General features: G+C 45.7%; 1 protein-coding gene and 1 long non-coding RNA gene across 3 annotated transcripts; one reads left to right on the top strand and one right to left on the bottom strand.

The window, feature by feature from the left end:
- The first annotated feature begins 289 nt into the window (after positions 1–289).
- On the top strand, positions 290–12009 carry LOC113576140. The gene is made up of 3 exons (XR_003410473.2): positions 290–346; positions 1596–1699; positions 10313–12009. It is a non-coding gene; the product is annotated as an uncharacterized LOC113576140 (long non-coding RNA).
- klhl24b (kelch-like family member 24b) lies at positions 10914–26518 on the bottom strand. 2 transcript variants are annotated; one of them, XM_027008087.2, is made up of 7 exons: positions 26288–26518; positions 23849–24820; positions 21625–21809; positions 19718–19836; positions 16751–16939; positions 13525–13713; positions 10914–13402 (listed from the first exon to the last, which is right to left on the bottom strand). In XM_027008087.2, exons 2-7 carry the CDS (start codon positions 24766–24768, stop codon positions 13208–13210), a joined length of 1797 nt encoding a protein of 598 aa, XP_026863888.1. In that variant the 5' UTR covers positions 24769–24820; positions 26288–26518; the 3' UTR covers positions 10914–13207. The 2 variants fall into 2 exon arrangements, with proteins under 2 accessions (XP_026863888.1, XP_026863890.1); XM_027008089.2 differs by having other exon boundaries at positions 23849–24817.
- Between the last annotated feature and the right edge of the window lie 72 nt (positions 26519–26590).

Genomic DNA, 26590 nt, shown 5'->3' with positions numbered 1-26590 from the left:
AATGTCAATATGGAAATCAAGCAAAATAAAATCTCCTTCTAGCCCTGCATACACTCCCACAAGATGAAAACAGCATAATCATGGTTAGATTGTATCGTGGGTGTAGCTGGCATGCAAGTACGCATGGGCCAAGCGTGACTGCACAGACACATACACACAAACACACACACACCCCCTGACTGAAAGGAGCATCTGTGTCACATCGATCTGGTGTAAGCAGGCGATGAGTGTGTGTGTGTGTGTGTGTGTGAGAGAGAGAGAGAGAGAGAGAGATGGTGCAGGGGCTGCAGACGTGCTCACGCAATCTGGGACCGGGAAGCAAAAGAAAGGCAGTGAGGTTTTGAAGGTGAGTGAGCGTCTTTGATTTCAATTTTGTGCCAAACTAGAGGGAGGGTGGGCAGGGGGGCGAAGGCATGAACAGAGATGTGGCGGCAACAAGGGGCGGAGCAAGGGCAGAGAGGGGGCGGAGCGGGCGGAGCAGGGGCGGAGCAGGGCAGAGAGGGGCGGAGCGGGGCGGAGAGGGGGCGGAGAGGGGGCGGGGCGCGGGGGCGGAGAGGGGGCGGAGAGGGGCCGGAGCGGGGGCGGAGCGGGCCGGAGCGGGGGCGGAGCGGGGCAGAGAGGGGGCGGAGCGGGGGCGATTTGGAGCAATGTTTATTGTTTGGTTGTTGTAGGCAAGTCTCCAATTATCTTTAGAGTGAAAAGAAGATACTTATAACCATCATACTGCTTCTAAACCCAGAGAGAATGCAGTATGTGTGTATTTGTGTGTGTGCATGTGTACGTGTGTGTGTACATGTTTATATATCTCTGTGGGAACCAAATGTATCCACACAGATAGGAACACTTGACTTTTTGACCTTGTTGGGACTATGGGTACAAATGCTTTTTTATCTAAAAAAAATTGAAACTTGCATTTGAAAAACTACAAGAAATGATTTACTTTTGATTATTGAAATTAAGGTTAGAGTTAGGGTTATATGTACGTGTAGCATTAAGTAACCACAGTAATCACTGTAACTGGAATGTGGAATGTCATTTGAAAGACTGATGGTGTGTGTGTGTGTGTGTGTGTGTGTGTGTGTGTGTGTGTGTGTGTGTGTGTGTGTGTGTGTGTGTGTGTGTGTGTGTAAGGAAAGATAAATTCTGTAAAAGATTCTGGTATTTGTGCTATAGAAATTCTGGTATTTATGCTCAAAAATCATTTTGGAAGATAAGATGTTTATACAGTTCCATTAAGCTACAAATTATTTCGAGTTCCAGCTAACAAAACCCGCATATCCACACATAGCATTTAGCATTAAGATAACATCTTGACTTAAGAAAGGCTCAATCCAGGGATCAGACACTTACAGCTCACACGTAGCAAGCCAAAATAATGTCACTCTGGGAATAACTACAACACAATAACAAACTAAACCATGTCTGCTGGAGTTGCCCGTTTTCTCACAAACTGGCATAGGTGGGGAAAAAAAGAAAAAGATTGTTCACGGCTGCTGAGCCATGTGGTGCAGACAGAACAGCCACAGGCAGAATGAGCAAGCACGCAGTCTGCTTCGCACAGTCTTTCTCTCGTTCCAGCTCTCTTTTTACGCCAGGACGTTATTCGGGGCGCTGGTACAGCCATGCTGCAATGCTGATGACATCTCTGAAATGGAAATGCTGCTTTGCGGGCTGTGAGACTGAAGGATGATCACTCTGGGTGAGTAGCAAATGCCTGTCTCCAGTGCATCCAAACACTAACACTAACAGACAGGTTCCATCTCATCCAAAAGTTTCAAACGTGTGAGAGGCACCAGGCAGTTCCCATAGCAACAGCCTGTCTCTGCTGCGTCTCTCCACCTCTCTAGCCATTTCACTCCCTTTCTCTCTCTCTCCCTCTCTCTCCAAGTGCAGCAACACAGAGAGAAGAGGATGTGGCAATAACTATGGATTTAGATCTTTTACTGAACGCATTCTAAACAGATGACAGGACAGGCATAAGGAAGAGGGACAACCAAGAAGGAGCAGAGTGGTTTCTAAATGACATTCTGAGAACCTTTTAGCTTCTGGAGTGTATGACCCATGCATGACTTTGGAGAGGATGAATTTGGGCACACACACACATACACACGCACAAACTCACACATACACACACACACACACGCACACACACACACACACACACACACACACACACACACACACACACACACACACACACAATACACAAAGCCAATACACAAAGTGAAACATGGCTAACATTTGCCTCCAGCGAGTGTTAGACTAACAGCCACCAATTAAACTCTCCCTGAAGGACTACTAATTAGTGATGATGAGGCTTTTAAATTGATCTATCACACCGAAATGCATTCATTATTAATGGATGGCAGCGCAATCTCTTTCTCTCTCACTCACACACACACACACACACACACACACACACACACACACACACACACACACATACACATTCTCTCTTGCACTTCTTTATTTCCTCTTGCATCTCTTGTACACACATGACCTTAAACACGCACTGTCAGTGGTTAAGGTACTTGACTTGTAATTGGAAGGTTATGGGTTCAAGCCCCACCACTGTTAAGGCCCCCTATGCAAGGCCTTTAATTGTACTTGTCATAATTGTAAGTTGCTTTGGATCTAAATGCCTGTTCCTTGATTGTGCTTCATGAACTATTACATATGTTTATCTTGTAAACCCTGTAAGGTAACAATAGGGTATTCTTCTCTTTATAGAGGTCTTTGATCCATGTATATATGTGGGTTCTCTACATTACCCATGTCCCCTGCTTTGGTCTTCTCTGATCTGACAGGTTCACTCATATTGCTGAACCCACTTAAAAATGGACCAAACTATTGACTTTGATAGCTAATCTTTTGTCAAATGACCTGATTGGTTCATTGATTTTCCAGCCTTGTCAAAGGATCTGATTTTACAGCCTTTGTGAAAGGATCTGATTGGTTTATTGATTTTCCAGCCTTGTGATGACCTGCTTTACTGGCATTGACCCTTCTTTGCTCTTCACGCTGAGAGCAGACAGCAGCACTCTCTACCTGCAAATGCCACGTCTACCATCAGCAAACGCCACCTCTACAATTAGCCATTCAGCTTTAACTGCTGGTGGAGCTCAAGCTTGAACCAGTGATGAAGCAGGCAGCTAGACAAGAACCAACTGGCCTGCCGATATTTAACTCAAAATCCATGGGTGAACTCTGACCTTGCTTTTTGGCATGCAAGACTTGCCCTGTTCTTATATCTAACACCCCCTGACGTTCAATATACCACCATTATTTCTGTCAGGCATTTAATGGTGGCCACTAGCTTGACTCACCAATCTTTTCTCTGTATGATCCAAGAACCTTTCCTTTATCACTTCTTTTGTCATTTCCGTCCATTTCGCTGTCTGGTGTCGCCCAGAGGAGGATGGCTTCCCCTCCGGACTCTGACTCCTCTCCTGATTTTCTCCGCAGGCCTGCGGAGTGAGTTTCTCCTCGCTACTCTTGCCCTTGGCTTTACTCAGTAGAGGTCTCGTTCTGGACTTCTGCAAAGCTCCTTGTTACTACGTCTGTCATAAAAAGCTCTGTATGACTAAAATTGAACTGAAGTGAATGAAATATTTATGGGCCACTGAAATGTGAGCTATGTCTAAAAAGAGTTTTGATGTGAAAACCCTCAAATGAAAGCTCCCATTCAGTAATTTCGCCTCATTGTTTTATTACAAATCCCGTGTTCTGGAGAACAGTCAAAACAATAACCATTATTCTCCAGTTACATACCTACTGCACTGCGTATAGCATTAATGACATAAGCATGGAGTTTTATTCTAGTGCATATGTACATTAATTACTGATATGAAAGCTTTATGATGAGGCTCTGTATTGCTCCTCTAATCTCATTACTCCTCTAATCTCTAATCTCTCACCTCCTCACTCCAGCTCCCAGAAAGGGAGAAAGGAGAAAGCCTTAATATCAAACGAGCTTTACCAATACTGTCTCACCAAGCCTCTCTGATTTCAGACTTAAGTATAAGGGGTAGACCAGGATTGCTATAAGATCCTGCAGACGGAAATGTGTCCTGTGGCCGCAGAACAAGATCCGAAATATCTGAGAAGACAAAAAATAAATACATGAGAAGTGGAAAAACCCTAAAAGAGAAATGAGAACAGTGGATATGGTCAATAGAAATGGCAAATGTATTCATATATTCTGGTTCATTTGAGTCTTCACAAACACAGACTCTCACATGCTCACACACACATACACACACCAAACCTGGTGTTTTTTTTTCTCTGCCTGATGTCAGAGCAGCAAGAGAAGCAACAGATTCAAAGGATGGGATAAATTAAAATTTAATTAGGAGGGTCTGAGTACATAGAACAGGGGCCAGCACTAGAAACAGCAGAGACTTAATGTTACTGCAGTAGATAATACAGTAGAGCAAAACACTGAGAACCTTCAGGACATCATAACATGACATAATATGACTGAGAAAGAGAGATGATGATTATTTTCTGAAAATGAGGTGCCATAATATTATTTTTTTATTATTATAATTTTTCTGTGTGTGTGTGTGTGTGTGTGTGTGTGCGTGTGTGTGTGTGTGTGAGTGCATGCGTGCATGTGTGTGCGTATGTGTGCGTGCATGCATGTGTGTGTGTGTGTGTGTGTGTGTGTATTCCAGGGTACGAAATGTTGGAAGGAAATGGGCTTAAAGGCTCAATCACAGGCTTTTTTCACAACCCAAAAACCTCTGGAAAGAGGGCGATTTAAGATCTAAATAACAGTACTGCAGCTACACACACATAATACTCACACCCACACTCACACTTACATGCACACATGCGCACACACACATGCTGATACACAGTATAAATGCACACACAAATGCACACCTTCCAGAAACAGCTCTAACATGATATTATCCACAACAAGATCTTTCCTTTTCAGCACAGATGCAGATGACAATATTCTCAATTCTTGCTCCTGTTTTCAACTCAGTGAATACAGTACATACATTGACAGCTGATCCTGGACCCACCATCTTGATCTTATGCATTTAAAAGAAAGAGAGAGAGAGAGAGAGAGAGAGAGAGAGAGAGAGAGAGAGAGAGAGAGAGAGAGAGAAAGAGAGAGAGCAAGAGAAAGAGAGAGAGAGAGAAAGAGAGAGAGAGAGCAAGAGAGAGAAAGAGAGAAAGAGAGAGAGAGCAAGAGAGAGAGAGAGAAAGAGAGAAAGAGAGAGAGAGAGCAAGAGAGAGCGAGAGAGAGAGAGAGAGAGAGAGAGAGAGAGAGAGCAAGCGCAGTAGATTAAGCAGATTACCAAGTCCTCAAATTTTCCCAGAACTGCTCTGCGGCTTTCTGAACTCTTGTCGGTGTAAGAGTGAGGACAGCACAGTCAGGGTGGGAGCGCCAGTCCAGCAGTTACATCACAGAGCAAAAGATTTGAATCAGCTTGGGAAGGACAGGTCAGTGCTCATAGACCTGCCGCGCTGCTGCAGACCATACCGCACGCACAGCCACAGAGACCGTGGCCGTCAAGAACCGGCTAGAAGCGGATGCTGAAGCATACATGAGAGAGAGGGGAAAGGAGGCCAGCTAGAGAGTCCCCCATCAACACGCCCAGCCCCACTGTCAACACCAGCACCTCCACCATCCTCCCTCAGATGGTCCTCGAGAGAGACAGACTGGCAGCAGCTAGGATGCTGCTTGTGAGGAGAAAGAAGCTAATCATAACAGTGCAGGATAAAAACTCCTGTAGTCCTGCACCATCTGCTCAGCCTGAGGCTCTGTTTGGGAAGTGGGTGCAACTGTGATTTGGTTTTAAAGGGCTTTGTGTTCTTGACGGACACTGGCAGACTTTAATTGCGCACACAAGGAAAAAGCACAAGAGAAAAGGGTGCACTATGGAAGATAATCCCTAACAGCACGCGCACACACACACACACACACACACACACACACACACACACTGTGAATGCGCAGACTTCAGTTCTTCTTTGGGCTTGATTGACATTAACCCTCTCAAAGCTGAACCCAGGTGTCAACACAATATTCTAACAATCTAACATTAACATATGATTAAGTTTACTGTGGTCATATAGGCTATAGATAAGCAGCCATTCTATATAGCTACTCTTTTTTGCTGTTGTTCTACAACCCCCATGACTGAGATTTCATACAAGTCTGAAATCTAGTGATCTTGGACGTTTGACAATTGTCTACTGCCCTGCTGTGTGAATGTGGCAAAAATATCTGAAAAATCCAGTATATGCAAACCTCAAGGTACTATGCTTGCATAAGCATTAGTAGGATCCACTGATGTCACGACCATATGCTAATTGCGGGAGCAAACAGAATACAGAGGTCACCATACGTCCATGACCTTGATGTCACTGAGGAGTCACAGCAGCCCATGTATGACAGCTCAATAACACAGTAAGACATGACGGTGCACATGCAGGCTGTCTCCTCGTCTCACTGATACGGCAGCGCGCAGGCAAACCATAACTCACAATATCTCCCCTTCCAGGGATGAAATCTGTTAAGGGAGGCTCAGGGTGTTCTAGTGTTTACCGCAGTGGTGTGTGCGGGAGGTGGGGGTGGGGGGGGGGGTTGAGAAGAGCTTTCATTAGCCAGCTGGGGTGTGTGTGTTTTGTTTTATTTTGTAATTGGGTGAAAAGGTACAGACTGTACGAATGAGACGCCAGCTAGCCAGTCTAAAAACATGCAAATCAACACACTCACACACACACACGTATATATAAACAGCTGCACAGGACGGCTGTTCGATTAGGTGTGACTGGCTGCAGTAGGAAGTAATGTGTCAGAATTATTTCATACCCTTGATATTGTATGTGTGCGTGTGTGTGTGTGCGTGCGTGTGTGTGTGATCATTCTCAGCACTCTCCTCCACTGCGCACATCCTCGTACCCCCCACCCAGGCATTTGTCTTCACCTCAGGTAACACCACCACCAAACTTGGTCACAATGGCCCCCAAGGGTCCATTTTCACAAGAAAAGGGCTCTTTGCTCCCAATCTCCTTCTGACTCTTCCCATGACCCCTAACATCAAATTACAGTCATTTTGTCTAAACAAATCACATGTTAGAGAGCAGCTTCCTCCCTTGCACATGAGCACATTTTTAAGAGGCTTGGTCATTTATCTTGTCCCACCTCCCTCTGATCTCCAGGCTGTAGTACCCTGGTGCATAGCCAAAAAGACCCTCTTTCACCTGAGCACAGTCGCCTGGGGGTACGCGTTTTTTCGAATTCGGATCACGGTGTCAATGCCACGTTTCCTGTGTCGGGGTGGCGGGGAGATTTCTATTGGCTGCGTGCATGTAAGAGAGTACAGGGTTCCTCCTTTCTCTCTGGGTCGCTGCAACCAGAATGCAATATGTGCGGCAAAGTACCCCCCACACACACACGCACGCACGCACCTCCCATTCAGCCTTGAAATCTCATTCATAAGCAGCAGTTCCAACTGCAACGCCGCAGCCAACCAGCAGAATGGAGAGGAAGGGGGTGGGGGGTGGTCCCGAGGATGTGCCGCAGAACAGCGAGGCTCCATCGGCGAGACTTCGGCTCCGCGAGGCCGCGCACACGCGTGGCCGTTACGCAGCTCGCGCCACGCAATTAAGTGGGGAAACACGGGCGTGTAATCAGAGCCCTCGGAGGCGCGGTAAGCGGTGACTCATTCATACTTTGGTCGGCTCTTGCATTTATCAGCGGGGGGCCGCCGTGGCCAGAAAACAACAATAACAACAACAACAACAAAAAACACTCCGTATCGGATCTTACCGAGCCATTCATTGCCGATAATGGGGCCCGTCTACGGATGGACTCCAGAAAAGTTGTTTCAAAGATCACACAGCATGTGTAATGTGAAGTCCTAGCCAGACAAAAACATCCTCTGTCGGCCATTTCTTCAGGGATTTGGATGCTACATCACGGTAGAACTAGCTGAATCAGTGACCTGCTGGCTGATGCGTGTTTACTCGCCACGGGGCTTGAACCAGTATTTTCTTGAGCTGAATTTTCTTTCCTTTTTATTCATGAGGTAATCGGCAAAGTAAAACCCGTTGTAAAGCCATCTGAACGAGTATAGCTGTGCCCTTGAATTTTAACCCCTAAATTAGCATATGATAGACGGAGGCATTTAAATAATCTTTCTTTGTTTACCTACCACTCTCGAAAAATGTGAATATCAATAATGCTGAGCAAATGCATTGGAGACTGCACAGTGTTGGAGAGGGAACGGGGAAGCATAACCACTGACTTCTAAGATGTCATTGATGAATAGTGTCAAAGGAAATACTGTAGCACAAACGTGCGCTTGCGTGTCGAGCGTTGTAAAAGCCAAAGGGAAACAGGACCCCTGTCTCTAATGTGTGCGGATAACAGAAAATGCATGAAGTGGTCTGGGGAGTTCATATAAGCGTGCATTTTAAGTATGTTTATAGTCAATTAAATATGAATGCGTAGAAGATACAGATACGTGCCTCTCCAAAACTCATGTGCATGCCCAAATCCACACAAGCACCCACCCACCCACCCACTAGTGCGTGCATACGCACGCACGCACGCACGCTCACCCCCGCGCCCACTCGAGCGAGGCTTCTGTGTGTACCACACACGATTCGAACCCCATTACCCGCGGATCAGATCACAGTGCATAGCCGAGAGGTCGCCCAGACCGTCTGGACGGGCAGAGGAAGGGCGACGTGCGGCAGGATGTCAGGGAATCTGCAGCCGTAGCCATTGCCACATGGGCCCAGTTGAGCAGAGAGCTCCTGTCATTCCCTCACGCAAATTTCAGAAGCCCATAGGCGATGCCACACATACTTAAACTACTGTACTGAGCCCTCCAACCCGCACGGCGGCTCAACAGTGCCCCCAGCAGGGCCGTAGCGGAACAGCAGTACCTTTAATCCGCAGAGAAGGAAAAGGATCGATCATTTTTGTTGTGCTCTTCCGACATTACGCAAAACCTACATTATAATTCGTTACATTAATTAAAAAAAACATTATTAAATGCAAATCTTTTAAAACAATTTTTTGATCAATGTGGTATATGTATGGTTCAGTTTTGAAGATAAAGAAAATCTAACATCCATGCATCATGCAAAAAATGGCAACAAGCATGACTGTTGTTTCTCTAATTGATGAAAACATTGAGGGCTTTTAATATCACAATTTCACATTTATGATTATGGTCTGTGTAACTTACAGGCTTTCTGCTAATTATCTAACCACAAATACCAAAAATATCCTTGGAGGCATATTTCTAAGACACCTATCTGCTGGTGTCGGTATAGAACAATATGATTGTTTTATACTGACACCTTCTGGTAATAACATGCTTTTAAAAATTCATTCATCCTCTTGGGTTTTGGAAACAAAGAAATTAATGTACAAACAAAAAAGATACACGAGGAAGAACAAGCGCGTTGCATTTGTAATGAGACAAAAATGTTTTAGTTTGATTACAAATGATCTGGAAATATTCCGCTTCAGTACAGGAGATGGCGGTAATCTACCAACACTTCTTGTATTTCTTAGCAGGTGAAAAAGCAGAGTAACATTCTTCTTCATGATCCTCTGAGGTCATGAGAGCGTGCCACCAGAAGGAGATTAAAAATATGTATTTGTAATTTGCTGCTAGTGCCAAACAAGAATTCTAAGCACGCAAAGGTCTATGACATGGAAACAAATCACATAGTGCTAAAGGACCTTAAGTAGGTGAGACAGAGCAGAGGTGTCTGTAGAAATAAGTGCATAAGAAACACATAGTTCTGGCCAATTATTGGTCTAGCATCCAAACAAATAAGTGATGAGTGATATGAGAGGAGCAAAAAAGTAAAGCGTGAACAAGGCCAGTGCCTGATAAATATCTAGTTCTCATGCACCAAATGAGAGTGAAGCTCATTAAGTGAACACAGAGGGTCAATGGCAAAGCAAACTGAGCACATTAGCAAACTTTATAAACCTATGGCCTTATAAACGGATGTGTAATCAGACCCGGTTTCACCTTAAGTTGTTATTAGCTCATTTGTTGTCATCATCTGGCCTGGAACAACCCTGGAACGACAACATTGAACAACCCTGAACAAACATTCCCATTTAATTGACTCCAGTATAAGCATGTGTGTGCTGGCAGACAACACAAGAGCCTTGGGGAATTATGGCCAATGTGATGATAACTGACCCAAACAGAGACTTCTCTCTCTCTCTCTCTCTCTCTCTCTCTCTCTCTCTCTCTCTCTCTCTCTCTCTCTCTCTCTCTCTCTCTCTCTCTCTCTCTCTCTCTCTCTCATGCAGGGTTACACAAATACTGGGACTGAGAGAGAAGACAAAGTCAAGCCACTTATGGACAGTTATATAAATGGGAGGAAGGGCAGATCAATTCTTGGCATATCAATTTATCCTATCCACTGGATTAACACGGAACTCTTTCTCTCTGCATGCAGGAAGTAAGCACAGTTATGTTCTGTTGGCAATAAATAATATTCCTTTGCACGAAGGAGGAAGTTGTTACAAGAGAAGAGATCCAAGAAGAGAATAATTTGTCCAATATCCTCAGATACCCAGGTTCCATCCTCACATAACCATGTGATGCCAGGAAGCATTTTTATCTTAAAATTTTTAACTCAGAATTTTAAATTAAAACCAACAAGAAACATTTAATCAAGAAGAAAACATTGTGTAGAAAGCAGGTGAAGGCATTCTACATCCCTTTGGCTGGGGTTGGAGCGACAGTACAGCACACTGGTTCACTGTAGTCTGAACTCAGAGCACACGAGCCACTTTAGAGTGATTGGGTTTGCACGGAGGTTCGCTACATGGCACCTGATGAGCCTTAGCTCATTAAGTATCTAATGAGACAAAGTCAGATAGGAAAAACAGCATCATTGACAATGTATTACAAAGCCATATAAAAAACGGCTTTATTAAGGCAACATCAAGTTCAGTACATATAGGTTATACAGAGCTTTCATACATTTCAATCAGTCGGGGAAAACATGTATACAAAGAGGAATAAACAAAACTGCTGTCTCTCTCTCATTTACCATATCGCACTGGAAATAACAGAAGGCAGGTGTCTGGCTTCTGTTCAAGTGCACAGGATGGTTCTATGGTGCACTTGCGTGGCATAAAGGTTTCGCTATGTTCCATTTGCCACAAAGGCCATTGTGAGGACAAGTGAGAGGCAGTTTTCCTGTCTTGACAAGTCTGCAATTCTGAAACGAAACAATGACTGTGAGGTACAACTTACGCAATTCCTCACATGCACAGTAGATTCTGCATCCCAAGGGCTATTACTTGCATAGCTCTAGCTGTGAAACCAGTCTGTCGTCATTACAATAATCATTATCATAAGCTAACTTCTTTAAAAAAAAACACACTGAAAGACACACTCGAAATGCCACACACCAAAACACCATGACACTAAGAAAAACAAAACAAAGTCTGAATCACTACAGAAGTGGAATAGTGAAGGTCACATTAGTGTCTGATCTCTGCACATAAGGCATCTCAGTTCCTTTGGAACAGCAGGTTTTAACCATCTGATTCAAATACTGTTATATTTTATTAGACTGTCCCCTGCTCACCTTGGGTGACGGAGTGGGGACAGAGAAAACTTTAGGGGTGAGTACATCATCCCATATGTTTAATGAGGCAGGCAGGTGCACTCTCACTCACTCACTCTCTCTCTCTCTCTCTCTCTGCTACATCCTTTTTCTGTGTCCTGCACTACACACGCCATAAACGGGTTGAAGGGGAGTGTGTGAAGTGAGGGCAGCGGTCTGCGCTGCCAGACAGGTCCGACAGGCCCTCGACTCAGCCGCAAGTCTGGCGTGGGCTCATTCTGATACAGTGAAGGAAGAAAGCCCCAGGCCATATTTACAATAGAGCATGTGTGTAAGGAAGGGAAAAAGCATTTTTAAAAAAGGGCTAAAAAGTGCCTTGTTGAGGTTCACAAACCTTCACCAAACATAAATAACTTAAAAAACAACAAATAAAAACAAACAATACCAACACGCTCATAGATGTGGTCCTAACATTACAATTTGATCTGACCAGCATGTTAACTCACAGGAATATGGAGCCTGTCTGCTCACTATGAATAAATAAAAATACTGCTACTAATTATTATTATTTATTTGTTAAATTTGGGCAAATATGTTCAATAGATTGTTAATAGGCTCAAATGACAGTTACTCTCAGCTGTGAGGTATTCTGAGTGACCTCCACAGAATATGACACATGAAAATCCATGGGGTCCTATTCACATCCACTCTACAGAACTGGGTTTGCTATCCTGTAAATGGCTTTCTGTTAACTCAATGAGCACAGTGTTGAGTACATGTCAAGGAATCCACACATGGTACTTAATGCTACTGATCACCAATCACTTTTGCTAAACATGTATGAACACAAGAGTAGTGAAAACACACACTAATAAAACTCAACCACAGACCTCTGCAAATGGCATTCCTTGCAAGTCGATGCATGCGTGTTAGTACATGTCTTACCCTCTCTGCCAACACAAACACACACACACGCACACAAACAGATTGCAGGGGTCCGATATCACTATCAAAAGCTCTGGCTCTCTCCGCCCCGCTCATCCACCATTTACCCCCAATCATCCACCGTTCCCAATTAACCACATGATCACCATACACTGTAATAAAATAGCAATAAATGACAAAACAAAGATAATAATGTAGTAGTAGTAGTAATAACAACAACAACAACAATAATAAAAATGGCAAACAGAAACAAAACGAGGCATTTGCCTGAAAGGCAAGGGAGGCGTTCAGGGTCACAAGGCTTAGAAAACTAGGAGGCCTACCAGACTAAGTGAATGCAGAGGCATACAGAGATGCTAACCTCACTGGTAAACGCATCCCTCTCGGAGGATGTTTTTTGCATGCAGTGATTTCATCAGTGAGCTATAAGCTGCATCCACGAGGATGCTGTATGAACGCATGTAAGGGGCTGGACCCTGTGCAGTAATGGGTTTGACTAGCAGGACTGCCTGAACCCCCAGCCTGTGGTTGGAGAGGTTGTGGGGACATGCAGGTGCTACCATCGGCTCAGCTTATCTCATCCCTGCAGCACGGTGTGTTTGTGTGTGTGTGTGTGTGTGTGTGTGTGTGTGTGTGTGTGCGCGCGCGCGCATGTGCGTGTATGTGTGTTTTGGGGTCATCAGTAGAACTTTTCATTGTAGCGGTGAATAGTGACACAGCCGTGGTAGGAGATGGGGCGGGGCATAGCGGCGACGCCCGTGATGATGCCGGTGGCTGGATCATAACACAGAATGTTGTCCGATGCCTCCCCGTTCTCGCCACGCCCTCCCAGGATAAAGATCTTCCCATTACACACGGACATACCACAGCTCTCCTACAGAGAGAGACAGAGAGAGGAGACCAGGGAAAGATACAAATAGTCAAAGAGAGGCAAACCCAGGCTATGTAACGTTACACAAGCCTTCGCATTCTCACCCAACAAGCTGAGAGCGGTACCTGTTTACTGAAGGTGTGGACCACGTGTATCCAGTAATCCTCTGCAGGGTCGTAGCAGTAGATGGATTTGGTGAGGCCCCCAGACACATAGATGAGATTATTAAAGGAGACAGCTGTAATGCAGCGTTTCGCAATGGGGATGTTGGCCCTTAGCAACCAGGAGTCTGACTCTGGGTCATAGCACTGGACCTGAAAGAAGGGACACATCGTCAGGAGGGGAGAACCCACTAATGATTACTTTCTACAATGAAGGAAAATTAAGTGTAGCTGTTTGAATAGAGAAAACATTTCACACCTTTTACATTGTCTGTCACCAGCAAATTCACAGAGAAACCTTACACCTTTTGAATGTTATTCAAAACTAGACCTCAGTTCCAAATCTGGTCCTGGATTTTGTAATCTCTTGTCGTTGAATAAATGATTCATGTAACTTGCCGACTTGGCTTGGCCCCTGGGTAAAGGGAGCGTGCGAAACCTGGACCTTGGGGACTGCGATTTGATTCCCTCCCTTACACAAGTTCTAGTTCTTCTTTCATTACTTGGGTAACTTTTAGTGCAAGTTCTTAATTAGCAATGCAAATGCATCTCTCAGATGTTTGACTTTCACTTTCTTTAAAATAAAAATGTTACACATTATGTTACTTCATTTAAGAGAAAGATGTGTATACTTTTAGGACTTTGTCCACACCACCTTTCCTATTGAAAACTAAAAGGTTTATATAAAATAACTGCCGAAACCTGTCCCAACACTCTCTGAAAATGACAACATTGCCATACAGAACAGTGTGTTGAAGCATGTGATTTACAGCAGCCTTATATTCTGATTGGTGTAAAAATGTGCTGTGTGATTCCACGGAAACGGAGCATTTATCTCGCACGCAGCAGTAGATTGAGACCAGGTAATCAGTCTGCTGCAGTCTAATCTTTCAAATAGTAATATAACAATAAAAAAGAGGGTTTACCCACCGCAGGGAACACACCGTTACTGCTGGCAGAGAGAGATTACCTGCACATGTGCTGACTGCTGCGTTCTCTTGAAGGAAACCATCTGCTGTTTATAACAGTTCCTAGAGCTAAATTTACCAGCTATGTCAGGCATGATATGCAGGTATGTAATCTTGATGAAATCAAGACAAGGAGTTATTGTAACGTGTGGTGGCCCGTGTGCCACAGGGCGAGGGGCAGGACGCACAGACTCCACCGACTGGGACGAACATTTATTAACATAAACGACAACGGCACTCACGTATTAAAAACGATATACATGGACATGAAGCGGTTGACTTTAAACAAACATGATACACAAGAATACATCTAACACCACGCGTTACATTCAGACATTACGTCTACAATAACCAACGCCTGGCACACTTTAACATGGGTTTATATACATTTGGACGAACAGGGTGCACGTGTGTGGAGGTGTGGTTACAAACAAAACAGCCTTCCCACTGCACGTGGCCGGCCATACCACTTGACTCGGGGGAGGTGAACATTCCGTGACAGTTATTTGCTTTTTCCAGCAATGTAGGAGAAATGTAGCCATCTTCTGTTAAAGGCTCACAATGTAAACCACGCTCAGCACAGATTCAACACTGACTGAGTGGTGCTAATGTGGCTAAAGTTTCCACAGATGGAACTGTGCTCACAAAAACATCTACACTGATAAGACAATGTAAGCTCATGGAGGTATAGTTTATGAAGGGGCACAGCTGTTTAAGGAATGAGGTGCGCGCGCACACACACACACACACACACACACACACACACACACACACACACACACACACACACACAGTGATAGAGAAAGAGGCCCTTGGTTCTATTTCAATCCTTATTCTTCACCCTGCTGGAATTGTCAGACCAGAGAGTGGGGGAGGCGTGAATGTCAGAGACCACACTTTCACACCATCTGGAAATAGCAGATGCTGCATGCTGAGGATCGGCCGGAGCCATCAAGCACCCGGAGCCGTCATCAATCCCACCCCACCAACCCCGCCTGGCCTCCTTGCCCACATTAACCAATCAGAACAGATATATGGGAGCTATGGACAATGACATCAGCGTTTGGGACCTCCTCCATCCCACAGTCCCCCACAGATGAAGGAGGAATGCAGAACTACAGTCGCTGAAAAATAACCAAATAAACAAGAGCCCTCCGCCTTCATGTCAAAGGAGGATGGGTCACACGATCTAGTAAACACGCTGAAACCAGCCCTGTCTGTCTGCTGAGGTCGGACAAAAGCTCTAGTGTTGAAAAATCATTGTAAACCATAAATGAGCTGCATTGCATACCAGTGTTATGGTTGTGAAAAGTACGATGATACACTATTGGGCGAGGTTTACCTTGCAGGAACCAAAGAGCATAGGATGCAAGTTAGGGTCTCTGAAAGTACCAGAGACAGGCAGGTCTGAGTAGCAGTCAAAGTGCATTGTCCGGGCACCAGCAAATATCTGTAGCTGGGCCCGGCAGAGTGCTCCACTCCATGCAGTCACCTGGAGAACATATCAGCACAAGCCTGACAGATCCAGGTCAGAGTGGCCTTACAGCAGACCACCATTAGGGGGCAGCACCATAAGGCATTTGCTAGTGCAGGCTGGCCAGCACACTGTGCTGCTGGAGGCGAAATTGGGCCATGGTGCACTGAAACCCACCCCCCAAAGCCTGGCATCCAACACCAAAGGTGGGACCAGTCTGCTTCCAAGGCTCAGATGAGTGGGTCACAGTGATCCTCTGACAAAGTCTACTATTTTCTATGGTCGGTGATGTTGGTACGTTATAATCTGTCAGTACCTCTGTAACATATCACTGTATATGAGGTTCATCTATTTGGCACCATGGCCAGTTATGAAACACTAGTAACTAAGAACCTATATTTGACAGTTCTTGTCTTAAGTGTAACACAGAGACTTCACAGAAGCTCAAGCAGCATGCCAAGGACTTGACTTGTGAGCGGGACTTCTTTCCCTCTCCAATCAGCAAGTGTGGATTCTGTTAGGAACAACTAAGGGCCGTGGAAAACTACATTTTAATGAAGATGACTCAGCTTTCAAAGCCTTAAGCTCACTCCTGTAGCGATGACAAAACCTAACGACTTGTGCATCATCCTGACACCATGGCCAGGATTTGCGTCATGCATTTACTTTAGGAGGTACCCACAGCTGTTCAGTTAATTTGGGTGGCTCTGTGGTTTTTAAATGGTCTGGCTAGCTCTTTCAGCCTCACCTTATCGGAGCAGGTGTTGTCGTCAGGGCCTCCGCCGATGACGAAGAGTTTGTTGACACAGCCAGCCACTGCGGGTGAGCTTACTGCCTCCTTCATGGGTGCCACCTCTGTCCAGCGGTTGGAGAAGGAGTCGTAGCACTCCACGCTGCTTAGGCGAGACTGGCCATCAAAGCCACCCACAGCGTACACCTGTGAGGAGCGAGTGAAAAGGAGAGCGCGAGGAGAGAGAGAGAGGGAGGCAGTAGTAGAAAGGAAGAAAAAGGGAAATGGGAAGAGGAGAAGAAAGGAAAAGAGGGAGAGAGATGTGGGTGGCAGAGACAAAAAGACAAAGAGCAAGGGTAAATTAAACATTTGTTATTGCATGTTGCCATGCCACAAAACATATCAACGGTTAAGTATTTTCGAAATGACATCAAGGAAACACACTCCATCACTTGTCTGTCTGTATTTAAGAATAGGTAAGTGGAACAGGGCAGGTCATTCAGGTAGAACGAGAGGTGTTCAGCCCTTCCGCGGCATGTCTTTACACATGACAGAGACAGAGATGCGGAGCAGCACTCACACGCACAGACACACACACACACACACACACACACACACACACGCACGCACACGCACACTTTTGTGCTCATCTCTTAATCTTTATATTGGCTTTGTGTCATAGTTATGTGTGCTGATGTCATCAGTGGATATAATACAGGAAAGATAAGGTTGCAAAGCAACGCTGCTGTAGAATACTGTTTACAAGCACTGTAGGGAACTCTGATTAAACATTGCTTGTCTGTTATAATACTGTTATAATAGATCACTCTCCCAAGCAAACACTGTCTTAACAATGACCAACCGATTTAACGGTTATTACTAAATCCTGAACTCCTTGTCCTTTTTTGCCCAGATCACGTTTCACAAAGCCTATGTTTTAAGTCAAAACAGGGCCAGTGTATTCAAGGGCTTGAGGTATTTGCTAGATGCCATGTTGCAGAGTCCCTGAATATTTTGCTTTTGAGTACACTGGTAATCAGAAAAGAGGCAGCATAAATAGGACCTCCGTGCTGTGTGCAGCTAAAACAGCATCGCATCCAGAAAGCAGGAACTTGATGCTTTACCGTAACAGTAAGACATGAGATTACGTAAACCACAGGCTTCGTCTTTCACAATTGGAAGTGCACCTAGGAGCACACCTGAAGTATAAGGTGCTTTGTGCCTGCCCACCACACGGGGGCACAGGCAGTCACAAGGTGCGCCATAATCACATTGATGTTAAAGAGATGTAGCTTGGAGCCATTTGGGCCATGGGTGGAGCTAGAACATGCTAGAACAATGTATAGCAACATGCCCCACACACGAGGCTCAGAACCACCTCTTTGTTCATTTTCAGAGGCATCTCATGTAAGAACAAAAAAATTAATAAATCTTACCGCCTCCTATAAATCAACGCTCCTTATTAAATTTACTACAAATGTTTTTGTTTTTTTAAAGAAAGTGTTAACATGTACCCAGAAACGTGCTCTAAAAACCAGGAGAAATTGTAATTCATTCACACCATGCAAATCACAACAGCACGTGGTGTCGGGTCCTCTGTGTCCCGAGCTGTTGCCTATAGCTACCGTCCTGCTGAGAGAGGGCCCACCAGCCACTCTCGTCCAGCCCTCCGTCGGTGGTCCGTCTCTGTTGGTCATTCTGGGTGGCAGACCATTCTCACCCTAGCAGTGCCACTGGCGTGTGTAAAATACCACTGTGCCTCGTGAACATGGACCAGCTCCGCACCCACTACCACCACCACCGTGCCAGTTTTAGTACTGCATCAATGCTGCTGTAAGAAGAACAGACTCAACCAAATAAGCCTATCAAACTTCAGGCAGGTAAAAGTTTCTTAGATAGTGTGCGCAGACTGGCGCTTGGCTTGGCGCGCGATCACGTCTACAGTGTCACCGTCATTGCAGCGATCAGACTTTAATATACACTCAGCCACAGAATGGGGCTGTGCTGTGGTTGGGACGAGGACGTAAACAAGAAGAGACGTTTATTCGCGGAGAGCAGAGTGTTAACACATGCCGTTATTGCACAAGCTCACACTCTTTGCCCGTTGGTCCCCGCGAAAACACACCTGATGCTCTGAAATATCGCCTTGAGCCTGTAGAGACAAAAGCGCCTTTCCCAGAGTAGGCCGACTTTTCACAACAACCGTTGCAACCCCTCCTCTCCCAGCAACGTAATCCTTTTTTTTTTTAAAAACACTTTCGACACGAGGAAATTTGCCGTCATCAACATATAGCGTTCCTATGATTTGTTTGCAAGGTCCTACATACATATCAAGCCAGGTACGTATGCAAAGTAGCCCACTGTAACCAGCCCGTCACGAAGCTGAGTGACTCCCAGGGTGAGGAGAATAATTACAAACTGAATAACAAACAGAGAAAAAAAAAAACAAAAAACAAACCTCAAACAAGAGAAACAAATAATGAAATTAAGGCTGGAAGGCAGACTCAGGAAGCCTCCTGAGCGAGAGGTGAACCTGTAGAGTGTAAAAACCAAACACAGGCAGTCAGACAGCCGGCGACCAAGCATGCACTGGCTAATTGAGCTTAATTATTATGTTATGAAAAGACCACAAATGCTTGTTGTTCAACAGGAAATGGAATTCAAGCCTAAATGAAGTTCAACAACCACAAGTCCCTCCATGGGCATATAATAACAATGTTTCGCTCTGCCCTTTTGCTGAAGAAAAAACGGTTGCTTCTCGCTCGTTGCTGAGGTGGCCAGCAAGGCCACATAAATCTTTGTTTCAGCCAAGTTTAATTAATCTAGTTGCACAAATGGGTTTAAGCTCCTTGCCTATGAGTTCGTCAGGTTTGAGCAAATCGTTGAAAACAAGGCACTCACTTTACAGGAAGCAGCACAGCAATGCGGATTTTCTTGTGAAGAGCGGAAACCATAAGGAGTATAGTGCGTGCGAGGGAGCTTCACCTTGCCAAGCAGCACAGCCATTTTGTGCCTCCAGCGGCCCTTGTTGAGGGAGGCCACGCGGATCCAGATGTTGAGCTGAGAGTTGTACATCCACACGTCCCTGCTGTTGATGCGACCCCCTGAAACGAGCCACACAGCAGACTCAGGGCTGTGCCAAAAACCACTCCGAGGCCTGAAAGGACTGAGGCGAAGGCTGCAAATAATCACCCTCATATTTACAACCATTCTATATGCGATTTTAAAAAAATATCTGAAATTAAAATGATCTGATAATGAGTTTGGGTTCACCTGCATTATAACATTTAGTGAAAAATGACCATATTTTCAGTCAAGTTCTTAGTGTTATTAGAAAAGGAAAGCAATAAGTGTGAGCAAGTGCAAATGGTTCAACCTCTGTGTAATGGGTTGACATCAGACCAACACTGGAAGAAACACCTCAGCAACACTGGTCGTTTCTCGTGTCTTGCGCATCTGGATTTTATCCACTTAAAAAGGCAGGTTTGCTCTGCGATTTAACTACCATTAAGTCTTTCTCTCTGGATAAATGATGTTATAACAACTACAGTCAAGACCAGCAGGGATGAGGCATGTCACAGCTGTTCCCAGTGACCGATGAATCACAGGCTATAAACCACTAGAACAATTTCTAAGATAGCAAGCAGTATGAAGAGTTAGAGGAACAACCACACACACACGATTGGGTCATAATTTCCCTTACATTCCAAACTGAAGCACATGATGCATGATGAATGGGGCTCCAGCCATGAGGAATTGTGGAATATGGAATTACAAGTGTGTGAGTGAGTGAGAGAGAGAGAAAGAGGGAGAGAAAGAGAATAAAATGTGGGGAGCAAGAGAATGGAGACAGAGCAGTTCATACTTTAACCATAAGTACCATAATGCAGGGAAATAATGTGTGTCATCCACCATGACAACAGAGCCGATAACAAAATCCGTTCTCAGTGCCAGTGCTTCGGTAGCCCTGCCCGCACTGCCAGCAGCTGTGTGGAGTGAGATGGCAGCCCTCACTGAGTGTAGGGAGAGATCCAGAATGCCAGTCTGCCCCACCAGTGCGTCTGCACTATTCCGGCCCCACCACATGACTCTATGCCGTGGGTGTCTGGCAGCAGAATTCTGGAGGTTGGATCCTGAAATTATTACTGGTGCCTTGATATACAAAACCAGGCTTAGTCCTATTCCACCTCCTCCTGCATATTAACTATGTATATTAAAAGTAAAATATGGGGGATTCTGAAAGAACAGTCTCAGAAGGGAAGAGAGATCCAAAATGAGAGTAAGTGGAGAAAAAGAAAGAGGGAGAGAGAGAGAGAGAGAGAGAGAGAGACTTGCTGGCATGCAGAGTTGTTCTCACAGAGACATGGGAGAGCTTGACACATGGCAAATGTAAACAGAACACTCTGAGACCCCACCCACCTCCTCTCTGCCTAGCTCTCATTCGCTCTCGGTTTTTCCTCTCACAGTGGTTGGATTCCCTAACACACCTCAGGCAGGTAATGAACATTAGACAGCACCTGACCGCCCCAAAGAGCTGTGTTTGGAGCTGGAACAGTTTAAAAACGGCAACCAGCTGGGGGACTGCAAACCTCTAGGATAGCGATGAAGAGAGTAGAAAAGAGGGGGTGGGCACAAGCCAATGTAAATGTAACTGAAGTTGTAAGGCCTGCCCTTTACCGGATAAAAGCACATTAAAACCCTCTTGTATTCCTTTTCTGGAACAATTTTGAGACATACGTCCACCCACACGTTCATCTTCCTGCGGTTCCTGAAAAACTATAAATTATGTTATTTTAGTCACACTCGACCGTTCCAGCCAATTACCACTTCCTTCATCTCCAGGCATTATAGCAGGACCACTTCTGAACATATTTCGAGGCCACATGTCTCACCTGACACAAGAATGTCATTCCGCAGGGCGCACACAGCGTACTCGGACTTGGTGAACTCGGGCAGTTTGGCCAATGATTTCCACTCTCCAGTCACAGGGTCATAGCACTCTGTGTAGGGCAGGTTGAAGCCCCCCACTCTTTCACAGCCTCCAACCACCACGATGACCTCCGAGAAGCCCGTGGACCTGCCAGAACACAACAGAGCCCCCAGGTCAGACGTACATGATCACTTCTGCATAATTTATCAGGTTATAGCAAGTTTATTACACTCATTGTACCTGGTGAGTAAAATAAAAGGGAAACACTTCTGTTAGTCAAATGTGACAGCCTTGGAAAAGACAACTCAGTTTAACAATATGCACATGCACGGTGTTGTGAGCTATGATGACCCCTGCACAGTGGAACTCATTAAGTAAACATGTTTGTTTGGCCAGTTTTCACCCCCGGGGAGTCTCTGAACAGAGAGAGCGCTAAGAATAGCGGTGAACAGCATGCCGGATTACCGCCGAGAGCAAGAGGTGAACTTAGAGCGAACACGAGCACTTTGTAGGGGAAACATTTGATCTAAACTCTCTCTCCCCTTTCCCATAAAAACTGTCGTTCTCCCTTTCTCTCTCTCTCTCTCATGGGAGGAGGTAGCGCAGCAGCGAAACAGTTAAAGTAAGAGCTGAACTGCGGTTCCCCTCAGAGAGCAAGGTCGGTCACGAGGGCCTCGAGTGGCTAACAGCTACGACCGACTGCCTTGCCACACAAACACACTGCCACCTGCGTGTGACCTTTCCAGGAAACAAAGTGGACATTTTAACATGCGCTGTGCGACCAGGCTGTTTCTCTGTTGGCACAGGGTGAATGACTTCCTGCTCAAATCGTTTGGGCAAGAGTGCTGAAAATAAAGATCGTTATATGATTACCAGACCAAAAAGCTGCAAGCGAGGGGAGCGCTGGATCTGATCTGCCTGGAGACAGAGGGAGTGGTAACCATGGCCCTCTGTTGGCTGCAAACTGACACCCGACTGAACAGAAACTCACCTCTTTCACTTTCTCGGTGTGTAGAATGTTTTTGGTCAAAGGCATTCTTCCTCTTACACACCGCACAAAGGAGATAGACACTTTTTCTTTTGTTATCTGGAGAGCGAATTGTTCACTGACCTTTTGTAACTGTTCGACTCGGTCACGTGATACTGTCTTGGTGACTGAGCTATCCTGCCACCTTCACTTCCACTACAGCCAACTAAAACTGCAAGTTTAAGAGTTTAACCGATACATTCAGAAAGGAGGCTATTTTGGGTTCAGTCACATTCCTAAGTCCTTCGGTTAAGCACTGGGGAAAAAAAACAAAAACAACCAACCAACCAAATCAACAACAACAATAACAAAGCCAGCCACCCTTTTACTGCTTTTCCACCATCCATCAGGGAACAAAAACAGAGCACATGGGCTCACACGGGAGCAGGCTGTGAAGGCCGAGTGTTCAGCCAGGTGTTCAGCCAGGTGGAAGGGGGATGGCAGCATAGGAATGTGTGCAGGTCATACTCTGCCCAGTTGAATGGCTCCTAGCAGAATTGGCTTCTCATCGTTTCTTTGTCTGGCAAGATAGACAGGATATAAACAGGGCATGGTTTCTGAAACGGCGCTGTTCCCAGTGTCTTTTATATTTACCAGCCCAGAGCACTCACTGCTCTCCCGCCTCTTTTCAGTTGACTTATTAGCCCGCTTCCCGCCAGAGCCCTGTGCACCGAACCCCTTCACCTGCTTTCAAGTCATTGCCCACACGCATGTTTGAACCTGTGCTTGCGCGCTTTCAGGAAGTTCACCTGTGGAAAAAAACAGCTACTGGCTACGTTTTTGAGTTCCGCGACTCAGCGCTCGATCAAAGCTATTTTAAGCCAGGCAACAATAACTGGCAAACTGCAGCCTGTCGCGGGTTTGTTCTCATGTGCCACGGCAGAGAAGCTAAGCTGATAAAGACTACGCTAACAAAGCCATGCTTTGATGAGTGGCTCAACCAACCCAGCAGCTGGAACAGAAAGTCTTCTCCCCTACTGAGCAGGCAGAGACGGTGGTGGAACGATGAGCCGAGCACACCCGGCGGAACCCGACCTCGCAGAGAAAGGCCCAGAAGTGGGGTGTTCAACAGAGATGTGAAAGGCTATTTGTGTTCTTCTCTGTCTAATAGCTACCAGACAGATATCGCTAAGAGAAAAGCCCCCCCGTGTGGCCGTACCTGCGTGGCCGGGTTCTGGGAGACATCATCTCGTTGCCGAGCACGTGGTAGCGGCGCGCCTCGTGTAGCAGCTGGTAGCATTCGGGTGCATTCTGGATAATTTGGTCACCCTCCACCGTCTGCACAAAGTAGTTGGGGTGCAGCAGCGGCAGGCGCACGTGGAGTAGTAGCTGGCGGAGCATGGGGCGCCGGTGCTCCACATCGTGGTACACCCAGCGCATGACTGCCTCGAACACCGTCTCCTCCTTACCAACGGCCAGGTCGTCGCTGGCGATGTACTCCTCCAGCTCATCGACACGCAGGTCCAGGAACTCCTCGTGCAGGGCCACATCGCCGAAGCTCTGCAGGGCGTACGCCCGGCACCGGCTGGCCAGCTGCTTGAGCGAATGGGCATCGGCAAACCGGTGGATGCCCAGGCAGTTGCATGGGTCCAGCTGGTCCTCCAGGAACTTGGCACAAGCGTCACGCAGCGTGGTGATCTGGAACAGGCTGGACGTCTCGAACAGGTACTGCACGTTGTCGGTGGTGATGCGCACGCGGCCCGTGTAGACATAGTGCAGGAAGGCGTCCATGGCCTCGGCGCGGATACCGTTGATCTCCACGAGCATCTCATGGCTCTCGCGGTGGTCATTGCAGAACATGGCGCGGAAGTAGCTACTGCAGGCGGACAGCACAGCGCGGTGGCACGGGAACTCGCGGCCCTCCACGCTGATCACCACGTCCGTGAAGAGGCGTGCATCGCGGAACTCATTGAACATCTGCAGGACACTCTCCGCATGGCACGGACCCGAGGAGAAGTCGAAGACATCATGGCTGTTCAACGCCTTGGTGTCCATCTCCAGGACCTTACGCTTGACCGCCGGCGACTCGCGCACTGCTGAGTCCTCCCGGTTCATACGCCTACCCAGGATCAGTACCATGGCTGCCAGAATGTGTCAGGCCTAGGGCCCTACTCAGAAACAGATGGTTCTGCTGAGAGGAAGAGGACACAAAGAAGCAGGACTGGGTCATTCACATGTCCTGCTGTATTGGTTTGCCATACAAACACAAATGTAAGGTTTAACTTGAAGCTATAGGATAGGGTAACTGTAATGAAAAATATACTGTAATATCAGAATTATTTTGTTTATTCTAATCTGCATCATCATTTATTTACTTGGAAAAAGATTCCAAAGTGATCATATTGCCATAAAATATAGACGATGAAAAATCTTGAAGATGAGGAGAGAAGAAAATTGGCGACATATTTGATAGACACATTTTCAGCAATTTAGTGTTGTATTTGTTGCTCCGCCTTTCTTGTTGTTGCGTTTTTTCTTAATTCAGTTCCTTTTTTCTCATCCCTGCTTATACTAAAAGATTATGCTGTATATTTAATCTCACTGCATTGCAGACACATTTTATTAAGGGAAAAAAGTTAAGCCTACTCAATTTTCTCACTTTCTAGATAAATTTCAAGATAAACATCCAAACGTGGAGATTCGCTGTTATAGAAAACCTGGCAACCCTTTCTTTGTCGGCCTACAGGTAACGTATCAAGGTGTATTTACCACGCGACTAAACTGACTGTAAACCCAGTTTATCTGCTGCCCCCTAATGTTTGGTTGCATTCAACAAAATGAGAAGAACAAAGCACTTCTGAGCAAACGCTTCAACCCCCAGACACCAAGGGAATGTCATCAGAAAGACACTCCCTTGTTAGTTCAGTGAGAATCACCTTCTGCGGCGCCGCGGGCCTTAGCCGGTTAAGTTTTAAGTGGACAGGTTAGAAACAGGCCAACCAGTTGGAGACTTCACGCAACAGAATGACGCAATATAAAACTGTAATGTGTAAATGATTCGGGTTGGAGGAGTTATAAAATAAAACCCGGATGCACTCATAATTAGGAAAAGAGTACGATATAGAAGTATATGTAAATATTAACATAAATGAACTTTACAAAGTTAGCCACAGCTTCTAAGAGGACAAACATGCCAACGTCCTCCAAACCGATAATCTATGCTGTATATCAAAAACGAAACACGGTCAAACTTAATTGTCTAAAACATAAGACGGTACGTTCCGACCTATAGACGGCTTAAAGATGTCAACAGCGCGTCTCCGCTGGGAAAGACGGTCACGTTGTTCGCAGCCCGGGCCATTGTTTGCTGGGAGCGCGCACTAATGCGGCACAGGCTACCTTCAGCTCAAGGCTGCTACTTACAGACCAAGACTTTTCTAATTGCCAATGCCTATTCCTTACACGTTTTTATTGTTATTAGCAAATTCGAAATTTTCATCACAACACCAGCAGCCACTGCAACAGAACAGGACAGAATATAATACAACAGTTATACTTATGTAAACTTGTTAGCGATCCGCTCTGTAAAAACTAGATAGTCTATAAGGAAGACTACCATATTTATTAACTCAACATAATACGCATAAGCAAAGCCTACCTTTATAAATCACAAGTTCGTACTACTTCGTACAACTTCGCACTATTTGTAGTTTAAATGTGTACTTGTGAAAAACAGAGTCTTGCTGGAACACTGGCCCTCTCTTTTGCTCCTTGATCGCTGACTCTCTCTAATCCAAGACTATCCCTTGGCTGTCATTTCTGTCCTAGAAAAGCTCCACAAAGAACTCTAAAACAATAAGCACAGCGGTCCATATCACCACCCTATCGCATTACCGTCATGTCCTCAAAACACTGACTAACCAATGAGATGACAGCACGGCGTTTGTGGGAGATGTAGTTC

The sequence above is a fragment of the Electrophorus electricus genome, chromosome 5 (genome assembly GCF_013358815.1).
Source record: "Electrophorus electricus isolate fEleEle1 chromosome 5, fEleEle1.pri, whole genome shotgun sequence".
NCBI classification, from domain to species: Eukaryota; Metazoa; Chordata; class Actinopteri; order Gymnotiformes; family Gymnotidae; genus Electrophorus; species Electrophorus electricus.
This window is presented reverse-complemented; position numbering and strand designations above follow the sequence as displayed.

Coding starts and splice junctions, on each gene's coding strand:
- klhl24b (XM_027008087.2), bottom strand. CDS start 24,768: ATGGTACTGATCCTGGGTAGGCGTATGAACCGGGAGGACTCAGCAGTG. Junction 16,940..19,717: donor TGGCTGTGCTGCTTGGCAAG/GTGAAGCTCCCT, acceptor CGCTCCTCACAG/GTGTACGCTGTGGGTGGCTT. Junction 13,403..13,524: donor TCCACACCTTCAGTAAACAG/GTACCGCTCTCA, acceptor CTCTCTCTGTAG/GAGAGCTGTGGTATGTCCGT.